The sequence below is a fragment of the Mauremys mutica genome, chromosome 6, assembly GCF_020497125.1.
Source record: "Mauremys mutica isolate MM-2020 ecotype Southern chromosome 6, ASM2049712v1, whole genome shotgun sequence".
In the NCBI taxonomy this organism is placed as follows: Eukaryota; Metazoa; Chordata; order Testudines; family Geoemydidae; genus Mauremys; species Mauremys mutica.
In genome coordinates this window covers 43,174,938-43,188,342 of record NC_059077.1, presented here as the reverse complement: position 1 = coordinate 43,188,342, position 13,405 = coordinate 43,174,938, and the positions used below count along the sequence as shown (strand labels likewise).

At 40.6% G+C, this 13,405-nt stretch overlaps 1 protein-coding gene across 1 annotated transcript in view; it reads right to left on the bottom strand.

The window, feature by feature from the left end:
• AP3B1 (adaptor related protein complex 3 subunit beta 1) overlaps positions 1-13,405 on the bottom strand; it is a 271,189-nt gene that overhangs the window by 120,474 nt on the left and 137,310 nt on the right. The window contains exon 15 of the mRNA XM_045021277.1: positions 52-228. Coding sequence (XP_044877212.1) covers positions 52-228 — 177 coding nt within the window. The remainder of the gene's footprint in view (positions 1-51; positions 229-13,405) is intronic.

Genomic DNA, 13,405 nt, shown 5'->3' with positions numbered 1-13,405 from the left:
TACTCTACTGTGGCAGGAAAGGATCGCTTATTTATATAGTCTTACTCTTACCTGTTTTGAGTTGGTTAAATACAGTTTTGCTCCCAAATTTAAGATCTGCAGCTTCACAAGGTCATCTTCATTAGTGAAGCTCTTAGCCATCTTTCTCAAAACATCAGGTGCAATCTTTGGAACTCGTTCACAATATTCCCCAATAAGCCAGAGAATGCTGGCTCTAGCCACAGGAACCTAAGTGACGAAAGAGTTAAATATACATTTCACAAATATACTCATTTGTAACTTTAATTTGCTACTAAATATGCATACATATAAATATGCAAGTAATCAAATATTTACTACTGGTACGGTGGTAATACCTAGAAGCCCCAACAAAGATCAAGGCCCCATTATGCTATACATTGTATATGCATACAGTAAGACAGAGCCTGCTCCAAAGAGCTTACAAGCTAAACAGACAAGTCGGATGAAGGGCACTACTGGAAACAGAGGCACAGGGATGACATGACTTGCCTATGTTCATAGTGCAAGTAAATGGAAGAGTGGAGAACAGGACTCAGGTGTGTCCTAGCCACACACTGTCTCTCTTTCCAACATGACCTTCAATGGTATGGCTTTATGCATTTTATCCATCATTATATGGAGATATACCTATCTCATAGAACTGGAAGGGACCTTGAAAGGTCATTGAGTCCAGTCCCCTGCCTTCATAGCAGGACCAAGTACCGTCCCTGACAGATTTTTGCCCCAGATCCTTAAATGGCCCCCTCAAGGACTGAGCTCATAACTCTGGGTTTAGTAGGCCAATGCTCAAACCACTGAGCTATCCCTCCCCCCTGTGTTTTATTTTCAAGTAACAAAACAATGTTTGGGGTGTGGGTTTTTTTTTTGTTTTTTTTTTTTTAAACACAATAAACTCCATCAACTCCAGGTTATCTGTTTTGAAGACGCAAGATACATAGCTCAGGTTGTTGCTGGCCTTCCTTTATAATCCTTTTTTAAACTCCTCTCACTTCACTAAAATGACTATCTGCCTGAATTTTCATTACAAAATTATCTTAAATAGGGTACAAATTTTCTCAAAAGTCTGAGGCAAATTTGACATGGAATTTGGGAGAGATGAGGGCTCAAAAATGAAATGATCTCACCTCCTGAACGTTTTTCTAACATTTTTTATGTCCATAGCTACAAGATACCATGGTCAGAAACTCCAAACTGTTCTTTTTATATTGGTTTTCATAAAGACTGGTATCTTTGACCACATTTGGTTGGTTTGTTGGTAAAACAATTCAAAATGCTGGTTATTAAAGGAAGGTCTAGTGTATAATATGGATTCAATGATGACTTCATAAAGGGAAAGCAGGAATATGCCAAATGGGGTGCAATTGGGAGTGGTTACGAGTTAGACAGAGAGAGCCACATTCAAGGAGAGGGGTGCCCTGTAGTGTCCTAAGGTCAACTTCAAAACCTGCACCACATGCCTCCCCAAGACATAGCTCTCCTCGCACAACCTGGGAGAAAGATAAGGGGTGGAGGTATCTGTTGTGTGCATAGTACATCATGGAAAGCAAGTGTAAGGAAGCTACATGCAGGAAATAGAATTTTTTGTGGGTAAAAGCAAAGTCCATCTTTGCACATCTTGAAAGTAACAGCGTCCCTGTACAGCCTGAAAACTCTGTAGGGACTCGTCACTAAGCAATGTTTTAAAACAGTAAAAAAAACCAACAGATTTGCTGCATGGCAATTGCTTTATAACACTTCTGCTTAAGAAATTACTATGACTTTACAAAGTGTTTTTCACTGCAGTAATATACAGATATTTTCAACCTTAAGCACCAAAAATGTAGCTGAAGTGGAGTTGAGACTAAATATTACATGCAAAATAAAAAACAAATCTGTGTTACTGCCTTATTTCTCACCTCCTCTGCTCCCTACTTTCCCAACTTGTGCATTCCTTAGGCAAACTCCCATTTAAATTAGTTGAGGTTTTGTCTTGAGTTAGGAACACAGGATTGGGACCAAACTTTGGAAAGTCTAAGTTCTGAATATCAAAGCCGCAACCACCACCTCCTTGTGGATATGTTGCGTTTTCTTGTCCATTGTGTGGCAATAGGGCAAAAGAGCTAATATATGCAATGTGACATAATTACAGCAGGAACTAGAACGTTGAGTTTGCTATCTTTTATGCATTTAAAATCTCAACTATAATATGTCATTAACTAAATTTATACCAATGCCCCCTCTGCCCCACTTTAATTGTATTCAGTCAAAGAATGCACATGACAATGCCTTTGAAACAAGGAATGTATCTCCCTATAGTATCAGAATACTATATCAAGAATTATACAACATATTTAATCATGAAGGGATACATATATAATTTATAAGTAGCTGACCCCCAAATTAAGGTGAATGGAGGGCAGGGTAGTGGGGGGTATAAGGGAAGGGTGGAAGAAATCAAGCCCAGCACATTTCTGAGAGTAAAATGACAGGAGGAAGGAGTTTAGTTCTGAAGCAAGAGTACTCAGGAAAAATAAAAGATCCTTCAAAATAGCAAGTTTGAGTCCCCAACAACAGGATAAACCAAAAATTCTCTCTTAATGAAAAGAACGAGGAGTACTTGTAGCACCTTAAAATAAATAAAATAAATGTGTTAGTCTCTAAGTTTTTTTTTCCTCCTGCTGATAATAGCCAACCTTAACTGATTACTCTCGTTATAGTTAGTATGGCAACACCCATTTTTTCATGTCCTCTGTGTATATCTTCCTACTGTATTTTCCACTGCATGCATCCGATGAAGTGGGTTTTAGACCACGAAAGCTTATGCTCAAATAAATTTGTTAGTCTCTAACGTGCCACAAGTACTCCTTGTTCTTTTTGCTGATACAGACTAACACGGCTACCTCTCTTAATAAAGTGAGTTGTTTAAGGATTAAAACCAGAACCGTAGTAGATATTCATTTTCATCTGTTAGCATGCTCAAAACTCAGAATGCAAACAAACTCATGGAGATCTAGGGAACAGTGTTAAAAAAAATATATAGACACAGACCAAGGTATTTTATTCTATACTTCATATAGTTGCAACTATTCACATCAATAAAAACAGAATTAAGTGTGTTATAGGAAAACAAAGGATTCCCAACAACGAGGAGGAACCAGATAGATTGTGGCAAAGTAGAGTAATAAGTTCTACCAAAAAAAATGTCAAAAGCATAAGTGAAAAGTCCAAACATTGAAAAGATATGCAAGCCAGGCTTAATGTAACTCCAAAACAATATAATGAAGGAACCATAAAGCCCTAAGATATAGCATATTTTCTTGCAACACTGACAATATTTCTAAACTGTATTGTAGTCTAATGGGTGAGAGCAAGGAGAGATATATTGAACAACTGTCAAGTGAAAAAGTTTTAAATACAGTTAGAAAATATATTCATGTAATGTGATAAGACTGATGCCATTACTGTACACCAATCTCAGAAGGGAAAGAGGTTATTTCTAATGTTCCAAAGGTTACACTGCATTAAGACCTTACTCCCAATCTATTATTTTAAATTGGGCTAAAGAATAGTAATTGAGTGATACATTAAATTTTCCAGTACAGGAACAGTTCAAGTTGCCTGCAGTACAGATAGATACCTCTAAATAAGAATATATGGGCAACTTCAGATTTCAGTTATGCTAGATTTATTTTTCTTAAATATTTCATTACATACTTGTTAAAAAAATAGAATTTTACAGGAGACCACCAACTACGCTAGTTTAGGTAGCTGCATCAGAGAAGTATTTTTGACGTATAGTTTCTCTTTCATGAAGCAAAAAGGCCACTCACACAGCAGACCATTTCAAGTATATTGTCAATTATCTGAGAAAATTCAATTTAATACCTTCTCTAAGTTAAACGGGGCCCTAAAATTTGTAACCACTGAGCTATATTTAAGCCACTGCATTTATTTTATTCCTTCCAATGCTTTTTCTGTTAAATTATTAAAATACTTCACTCAGTGTAACTAACTGTTAATGCAAGAACTATAGCCACTTAAAATAGTTTTTGAAATTCAGATTAAAAATTGTACCAGAATGAAGCTTCATTCGAACAACAAAAAGATAGTCTCATGAGATGTTTCATCTTTTTGTTCCTTTTCTGATCAAGGCAGTTAGCTTGCTATGTAAATACTGTATATATTAAACACAGTTATGTGCAACAAGGATCAATATCAATTAGAGACTTTTTGAATCAACCCTTACCAAAAGCCATTTCAATGAAAAGTATATATGGAACGGATGAACTCAATGTTTCCATGTCAGTGGATTCGTTAGGGGTCAGAATCACATAATATTTTCAGATTTCTTTTTCCCTGTTTAAGTCTCTCAGTTCTCATCCATGTAATAGTAAGTGTATGATCCTGCACCCATTGTTTGAGACATTCTAAACCATTAAAAAAACAGCAAACAAGAAATGAAGCCACTTCTACTCCTTCATTGCCTTTTCCAGTACAGCGTAAGTAGGGACCTTGAATTGACAAAAATACAGGAAATAATACTTCCATTATGTAGTCTTGCTTTGCATTATCCTCAAAGGAAAACAGGATTGTAAATTACTTTGCCTGATGCTTTATTCTATATGCCCTGAGCAAGTGGTTAAGTGCACTTTTCAAACCCTAATATTAGAAGGCAGTTTGTACTGCCATTTTAACCCATTAACTTGTCGGGGGGGTTGTGGGAGAGGGAACGAGGCCTTGGCGGCTCAGCAGTTAGAGAAAGACATCTAGAAAGATTTTATAGATCACTGTGTAAGTAGCTTAATTCAATAGCTATTGTGTTTTCAACTAAAACCTTATTGCACAACATACCATTCTAAAATAAATCTTGCAAACACCAATTTTATTTACTCAAATTTGTCAAGGAAGGAATCAACAGACATCTAAACTAATAGCAAATTAGACCTAATATTCTCCATCCACACCCAATAGGTTTTGAAATTTAGCTGGGATTAGAAAGGGGGTGAAATGGCAGACTGTCTGATAGAGATGGGAAAGTGCCTGGAAAACAGCGGGGGGGGGATTTTTTTTTTTGTTTTCTGCATTGTTTTTCCACAGTGAAACATTTCAAGGACTCCTCTATTATATGAGCCCCAACAATGTGAAATTATTTAAAGGTGATTCCACTCCCTCCTCCAGCTCAGCAGCATTTTTCTTTTTGTTTTTCTTGGTTAAAACCTTACAAATCCAGTATTTACCAGGTTGCAATGCCTCAAAGGACTATGCATATTCAAGAGAGAAAACTACAAAACTCTAGAACACAAAACAAATATGAATGGCTTTCCAAGTGCAATACATTACATTAATAGCAGGATGCATGAAGATGTAATTGGTCTAAAAGTTTTAGTAGTTATTCTAGAGCAGGGCAAACACCTCAGGCAAGACTATGAGCTGCAATTTTGGATTTGGTATAGGAACAAAGCCCATTCTCTACGACTCCTCCCCACAATTTAAGGAAGGCAGGTCATAATCAATGGAAACAGCTAGCCAACATGAACCCTGCACTCTTGGAGCCCATACCTGAAATGCAGCAATAAGAGGATGTTCCAGAAGTGCATCCCTCCTGAGGTTTATTTTGGGGGGAGGGGAGAGACAGTGGCAGCAGGGAGAGAGGAGGATGTGCCCTAAGACAATTCCCAAAAGCCTCCCAATCCTATTCTAGTGGCAAGAATGGTAACCTAACCCTCTTTTCCTAGCTACCAATGCTTCTTAATCCCTCCTGTCAATGGCATGCCCCAATACAATTTCCCTTCCAAGTGTTGAACTCTCCAATGCCACAAATCCACCTTAATCTCCTTCCAAGTAACAAAGTTGGCAACTACTCATGCTCCCTTCATCCCAGTGGCAAGTGTTCCTTCTCACCTCCTGATTAAAAATTAGCCCTGCAGACCTGTTTCACAATCAAGCTGTGCACTTTGACCTAACCGAGAATGTCCCTGAAACAGAATGAAAGATGACAGAGGCAAAATACCATCAATACATGGAAGAAGTTGGCTTAGTAATGCTAGATGAGGACAAGAGAACAGCGAAGCAGAGATCCCAACACCTAGCAAGCAGCACCAGGCAGAACGGTGAGTGCTTGCTCCTGGGCACAATGTGCCCCAGCCAATCTTTAATGGGAGGGGGAACCTAATTTAGAACATACTTAGATTGTAAACTCTTCAGAACAGCAGTGTCTTTCTTATCACAGAATCATAGAATATTAGGGTTGGAAGAGACCTCAGGAGGTCATTTAGTCCAATCCCCTGCTCAAAACAGGGCCAACCCCAACTAAATCATCCCAGCCAGGGCTTTGTCAAGCCAGGCCTTAAAAACCTCTAAGGAAGGAGATTCCACCACCTCCCTAGGTAACCCATTCCAGTGCTTCACCACCCTCCTAGTGAAATAGTGTTTACAGGAGAGTCTCATCTTACGCTGGGGTTACATTCCGCTGTCAGTGCGTAAAGCGAAAATCGCATATAGTCAAAATTACATTGAGTGTAATGGCGGGTGGAATCATCCGCACTACAGGTACAGTATTTAAATTGTTGTTTTTCTCTGTTGGGGGGGTTGTTTTTGCCAACCGCGCAAAGCTGAATTCATACATGTTAAATGCACATACGATGAGACTCGCCTGTACTAATATCCAACCTAGACCTCCCCCACTGCAACCTGACACCATTGCTTCTTGTTCTGTCATCTGCCACCACCGAGATTAGCCTCGCTCCATCCTCCCCATCACTCTTCTCTTTTGCAGACTAAATAACCCCAGTTCCCTCAGCCTCTCCTTGTAAGTCATGAGCCCCAGCCCCCTAATCATTTTCACTACCCTCTGCTGGACTCTCTCCAATTTGTCCACATCCCTTCTGTAGTGGGGGGACCAAAACTGGACGCAATACTCCAGATATGGCCTCACCAGTGCTGAAAAGAGGGGAATAATCACTTCCCTCGATCTGCTGGCAATGCTCCTACTAATACAGTCCAACATGCCATTGGCCTCATCAGATTTCTTTTGGCCCAATCCTCCAATTTGTCTAGGTCACTCTGGCCCCTGTCCCTACCCTCCAGCGTATCTACCTCTCCCTCCAGTTTAGTGTCATCTGCAAACTTGCTGAGGGTGCAATTAATCCCATCATCCAGATCATTAATAAAGATGTTGGACAAAACCGGCCCCCTGACCGACCCCTGGGGCACTCCACTTGATCCCGGCTGCCAACTAGACATCAAGCCGTTAATCACTACCTGTTGAGCCTGACAATCTAGCGAGCTTTCTATCCACTTTATAGTCCATTCATGTATCTTATGTATCTGTAGAATGCCCAGCACAGTAAGGATGGGGTCCAACTGCTACTGCAATATGAATAGGCTTGGCAGAATTCAATTTTTATTTTTTCTATTGTCAGTGATTTTTATCAATTTTTATTTTTAAGATTTTTATATTTTTATTATTTTTATATTTGTGGAGGTAGGGTTGGGGCCAGGGCAGCGCTGACAGTGGGCTGCAGGGGGCTCTCTACATAGTCACGTGTGTCAGGACACTGAGGAGCAAGGTGCAGGGGAAGCTGCAATCATCCTGGCCCGGTGGAGCACAGACCCCCTGGCCAGGACTGTAAGGAGTAGCACGAGTTGTTGGCCACTGCCCCGCTGATGAACAGTTCCTGCCCGGGGATGGCTCCCAAACTATTGTCTGGGAAATGAGTGAGTGGGGCCATAACAGTAGAGCAGCAAAGGGCTCCCTGCATGGTTTTAGGGCCGTGACACCTGATCCCAGCAGGCACAAGGTGTGGGGAAGGCTGCGGCTCTGTCACTATCAGCTGGTGGTTAGAGAGCAGGCCCATGACAGCGGGGCTGCAGTGGACTTGCCCTGCACTGCCACAGGAGCCACTGAGCAGTGGGATAGCCTCCCTCATGGCCAAGAACTCTGTCTCCTCCTTCTTGCAGTCCTGGCCATGGTCTCAGCTCTATCTTGCCAGGACCGCAGCCTCCCCTGCACATTATTGCCTGCAGGGATCAGGTGACAACAGCCCTGAGGCAGCACAGGGAGCCCTCTGCAGCTCCATTGTCAGGGACCCACTCACTCACTCCTGTGACAGAAGGGCTGCTGAGGGCTCCCTGCATGGTGGCAGACCCGGTGATACCCTATCCCTGCAGGCACATCAACAGTTACTGATTGATTTTCTCCTGTCGATTTCTGTGTGTCAGCTCAAATCGACATTTACTGACAATTATCGATTAAAACAGAATCCTGCCAAGCCTAAATAAGAATAATTTAACTAGTAGGGGGAAAACTACAAATGGATAGAAGCACTGAAGTAGTATGCTAGAAAAGAATCAAAACTTATAGACTAGTTGGGTTTTCAGAGAAGTTAACTGTCAGAGGCATTTTTTGTTAAAAGATGGTAGCAAGTCTTTTTATGATAATTAGGATGTGCTGAATCCAAATATGGTTGTTGCCAACCAGCATGTTGTATGTAAAGGCCTCTACCAAGAGAGCAAACACATGGAAATTGCTTAAGTGTAAATCTTTATTTTCTTTTTATTTAGGATTAACATACTTCAGTTGGATTTTAATGAGCTGTTGGATATAATAAAAGTGATCAAATAATATGCAGAACACTTTTTACAAAACTATTGAATTTCAGTTTCTTATTTGCAAGAGGTACTAGAAATATTTTAATAGGTTATACAACAACGACTGATCATGCTTACGTGGCTCTTAAAACTTGAGCATTAGCATCTTGAAATAAAAGTACACAAGCTGACTTATCTATCAGAAATACAACACAATCTAAAAACACCCGTTTTTACAAGTGAAATTATTTTCTTGACTAAACATTCAGTACATATTTTGATGCACACCAGTTTCACTATTGTGAAACTTTTCAAGAAATTATACAATTATTCAACAATTATTTCAAGAAACTTTGGTATACAGTGGCAGACTGAATCAACATCCTATTAGGTCAATTATTATAACGATAACATCTACTTATTTGATAATACTGTCCTTATGCACTGTCAGATACATTGACACAATCTTGTTCCAGTTGTCTATATTTGCATGCTCCTGTACAAACAAGTCATGTTGTCCTGCACCTTACATTGCTGACTTCTACACCCTATTGTGTGGCCACAGAATACTGCCTCCATGCAGTCTGCTGGAACTGGTGGCAATGACATAAGCTGTAGCAACAGATCTCCATCCTTCTGTTTCCAACCCACTCTATTTGAAAGAGGAAGTACTGCATTTGGGCAGTGGACCTGTCTCCAAACTAGTGTCTGGTAATGAGCTCTGTGCATGTGAAAAAAAAACCTGCATCACTTTTTGGGGATAGAGCGTCTGATGACCACAAGCATGTGAACAAAATGGCACATTTTGTCAGTGCTCTGGACTTCTACATACATCTTCTAAATAAACTCTGCTACACTTTTCACCTTCAGGTCCAGGTCCAAGGTGTGATAGAAGCCGATAGCATCGCTGAAAAACTTTCCATGTTTTCTTCTTGCTGTGTTCAGCATCACAACCAGTCAAACCATGATTTTGCAAACGGTTTCCAGAACAGTGGGTCCCTATTGTAGTTGCTCACAAATGGCAGGAACAGGAGAGTACTTTGGTTCCTTTGATGTGCCAGCTTTCATCCAAAGCTGCCTACATGTCCTTTTGCTATAGTGATCCAGTAAGAGAATAAGCACGTCAGTCTACCTGACTGCAATAACCAACACTGTTGGTATCCCTGTGAACGCAGCATAAAATCATTCTTGTATCTGCTTCTTTCTGATGAGCACACAGCTGATTGGTCTCAACTGCTGCTGTTGAGCATCTTACTTCAGATCCTGAAAGCCACCAGCCAGAATGATTTTATCATGTTGTGCTTGTCTCATTAATTGCTCAGACAAAAATATTTCAAGGTCCTCATTTTCTGGAACTGCAATGAAATTCATCCAATTACTGTGTGTGTGGAAGAGGCACATATCTTCCTTCCACTACTCTTCGGCTGGGTCTTGTACCTCTTGAGCATTTCTACATTGTATCACCCTTAGTAGACTCCTTGCAATACCTATCAAACACATCATAATTTATTCTGTAGAAGTCTGCTCCAGACTTTACAAATATTCCTGCAGGGTCTCCAAACATTTTAGTTCCAGGCGGCTTCCAGAAGCTTGTGCATCTATTATACAGGGGTAGCTGTTGGCAGGCAGTGGACATCAGCTGTCAGTACATCACCAAGTATTGCTTTTGTGCCTGTTCTTAGTCTGCCATTTGACTGTGCTAATGCCAAAGGGCAGGCATTAACTCATGTTTCAAAATTTGTTGCAAATTGACAGTCTTGCCGGCTTCATAGCCTGAAATTAACCACTGAAGAATATTTCTGTCTACCTTCATGGTAAAGGCTTTTCCTTTGACTTCTTCCCCCACCTCATATAGCATGGAAGAAGTTGGAGCATTATTTTTTGGCAGCGCATCATGAATGCGTACATGTCTAGGCTCACCCTCTTCTGTCACAAGCTATTTCTCCACAAAACTGTCCAATTGCACTTGTCCTAGGATCTTTGCATGCAACATTACATCTTCTACGGCTTTAGTAGCCAGATCTTTTGTTTCAATATATTGCAATGAAGAGGGTGATTCCTCGCCAGAGAAAACCTTGAGTCACTGAAGTGTTCATCAGAGGGCATTCTGATCTTCATTGTCCCATTGCTTCCTTGACTTTCTTGACTTATATGAGTAAGTTGGTCATCCAAGCCAACAAGGAACAAGGGTCAGGTATCCGCTGCAATTTGGGCTCTTAGGTTGTAAGTCAAGGCCTATTTGCTGAGGGCTGAACAAGTCTTGGTGATGCCTGCAATTCCACCTCCTTTCTTTCCTATGCCATTAAGCCACTCTTGGCTCTAATTAGGATCCATTTGGTTGAACTTCAGACATGATCTCTTAACAACAAAGTTCCCTTGCTGGAACTCCATGAGCATGTCAGTCAATAATTGATACAATTCTGTGATGCAGATGGCACCTCACCGTACATAGTTTGTGTGGTCAGATCTCATGGAGAATGAAAGCACACATTTGAAGGTGAAAAGATGCAGCTCTCAATTTCCTTCTCTCTGGGCACAGCTGAATATGAGTGGTAAGCCACTATTTCCATGTACTGCCACCAAAACCTGAAGTTCACATGACCTTCACCCTTGCTGGTCACAAATGTAGAGATAGATTTTGAAATCTCATGTGAAGCACAAACTGACATGAGCTCACCATAACAACGTGACCGAGCAGCTTTAATGATATCCTCTTTGAGCTCCTGATCATGTGTGGCTATGAAGTCCAAGAGTTGTGGAAGAAGCAGGCTCCATAGTGCTTGAAATGTCAATCTGTGAGCCTGCATTGCTCTAGCATATGACTTACCATTCATAGCTTGTTCCGTTGAGTTTGGTCTAAAAACATTACCTTCAATCCAGGCATCTGCTACCTCCAAAGCCTGTGTATGCTGACCTTAGAATTTTTGAAAGTTCATTCAGATAAGCCACTCTCTGTACTCTGGTGTGGCCCATTTTAGTTACATTTAGTGTACAGTGCAGAGCTTCATCAACCGTTAGAACCACATACTACTGCCCATGCACTGATGACATATTTGCATCCCTGTGCAACTGTAACAAGGGTGTCTAGATCATGGGCAGGGGCTTGAATGACGGATGAGTGTCCAATGGTAGTTATTACTGGTTCTGTTATGTACAATTGGTTGAAATGTGTCCATCCACATCCTCATTTTGAAGTTTAATGATAAAAAGCCATATCAGAGGTTCTTGCCTGCACTGCAGCTTTAAAGTTTTCTTCAGATTCAGAGTATCACTCTGCCAACAGGGTCCTTGAATACTGGTTTAGCTTCATCATTTCTTACACTGACTGGTACGACTGTGTCACCTAAATCATGAACACCGAGTATGCTGTTTGATGACTTTAGATCAATCAATGTCAGATTTGGACAAGTCATCTTTGCCAAGCAGCTATTTGGGTTCATGAAATGTGTTTTTGCCATACAGCGAAGCATAATGTATGTTAATATTGTCAGCTACATAGTGAATAAATTTCCTGGGAATCAGATTAGGAGAAAAAACCGCAATCATTCTCATCATCCATTGTTTGCAGGGTTTTCTCTGCTAAGGCTTTGTCCACCTTTAAAATTCCTTCATAATACATACAGTGGCCAGACTCATGAAAAAGCAGAATGAGTTGTTTTGCCCAGTTGCCTGATGGAGGGTGCACCCCAGACCAATATGCTTTGATGTTCATTACTTTCCACCGTTCACACCATATATGAGCTATACTAAGCACCTTGAGTTTCACTGATTCTTGTTTCTTAAGGTTCTCTTCATCAGCATCGCCCTCAAGAAAAGATTGGCCTTCATTCAGCAAGTGAAGGAACATGTATAGGCAATCTGGAATGCAAGCAGCTGCATCATAGTCACTGACACTGAAAGCTTTGTGGTCAGGGTGTGAAATTTTCAATGCAACATGTACCAATGACAGAAATGTACCTATCTCATCATTTGTGAGAAAGGTACATATATTATATTTGACTGGGCATAAGAGTGTTTATCTCTCAGCAGGCAACCAATCAGGCAAGGAAGTAAACTGAAATAAAATCCCAATATGAGTTTGGAGATTTTCCTTGAATTATGATCTACGACTGATGTAAAGTATGCGTGTGGAAGTTCAAAGACAGTTTGCTTTGCAGGACTGCAGTAACAATGCCAAACCTCAGGTAGCTCAAAAACATGGCCTTGACTGGCTGCTTTCTGAAGCCCATTTTGAAGCCAAAGCACTGCTGTGTCAGTAATTTTTGTGCCTTCACTCATTTTCCTCACAGACTTCATAAACAGGATGAAACAAGTCAGGTGGTACCTGCCTTCAACAGCTATGAGGTCATCTACTTCCAGCTAAATGATCACTCATTTTGTAGTCAAATACTGCTGCTTGCATTAGCTGTTCACGCATCTTGAATGTAGTTGCAAAGATAAGTCTCTGTTCTGGGAGCACTTCTTGACAAAAAACTTGCAACATCTCCAGGCAGGTGGTTTCACAGAAATGGACTCTCTTGTACTATGGACACTAGTCTCTTTACTAGGATCACTACAGCTTGCCACACGATATACTCATTGCAGATGCTCTTGCTTTCTGTAGCCTCTGGATTTTAACTTTCAGTGTACTGGGCACTTTCTGTGCCACATGACTGATACTATCTGTTCTGAATGAAAGATGGACTCAGTTCTGTTAATGGCCTCTCTATATTTGACACCCTGTAGTTTCTTTCTAATGGCTGTTGCCTCCCTTATTCTATGCAATCCTTCACTTGCTTGATGCATATCTTCTTTATCTGATTCTTCGACAATAATG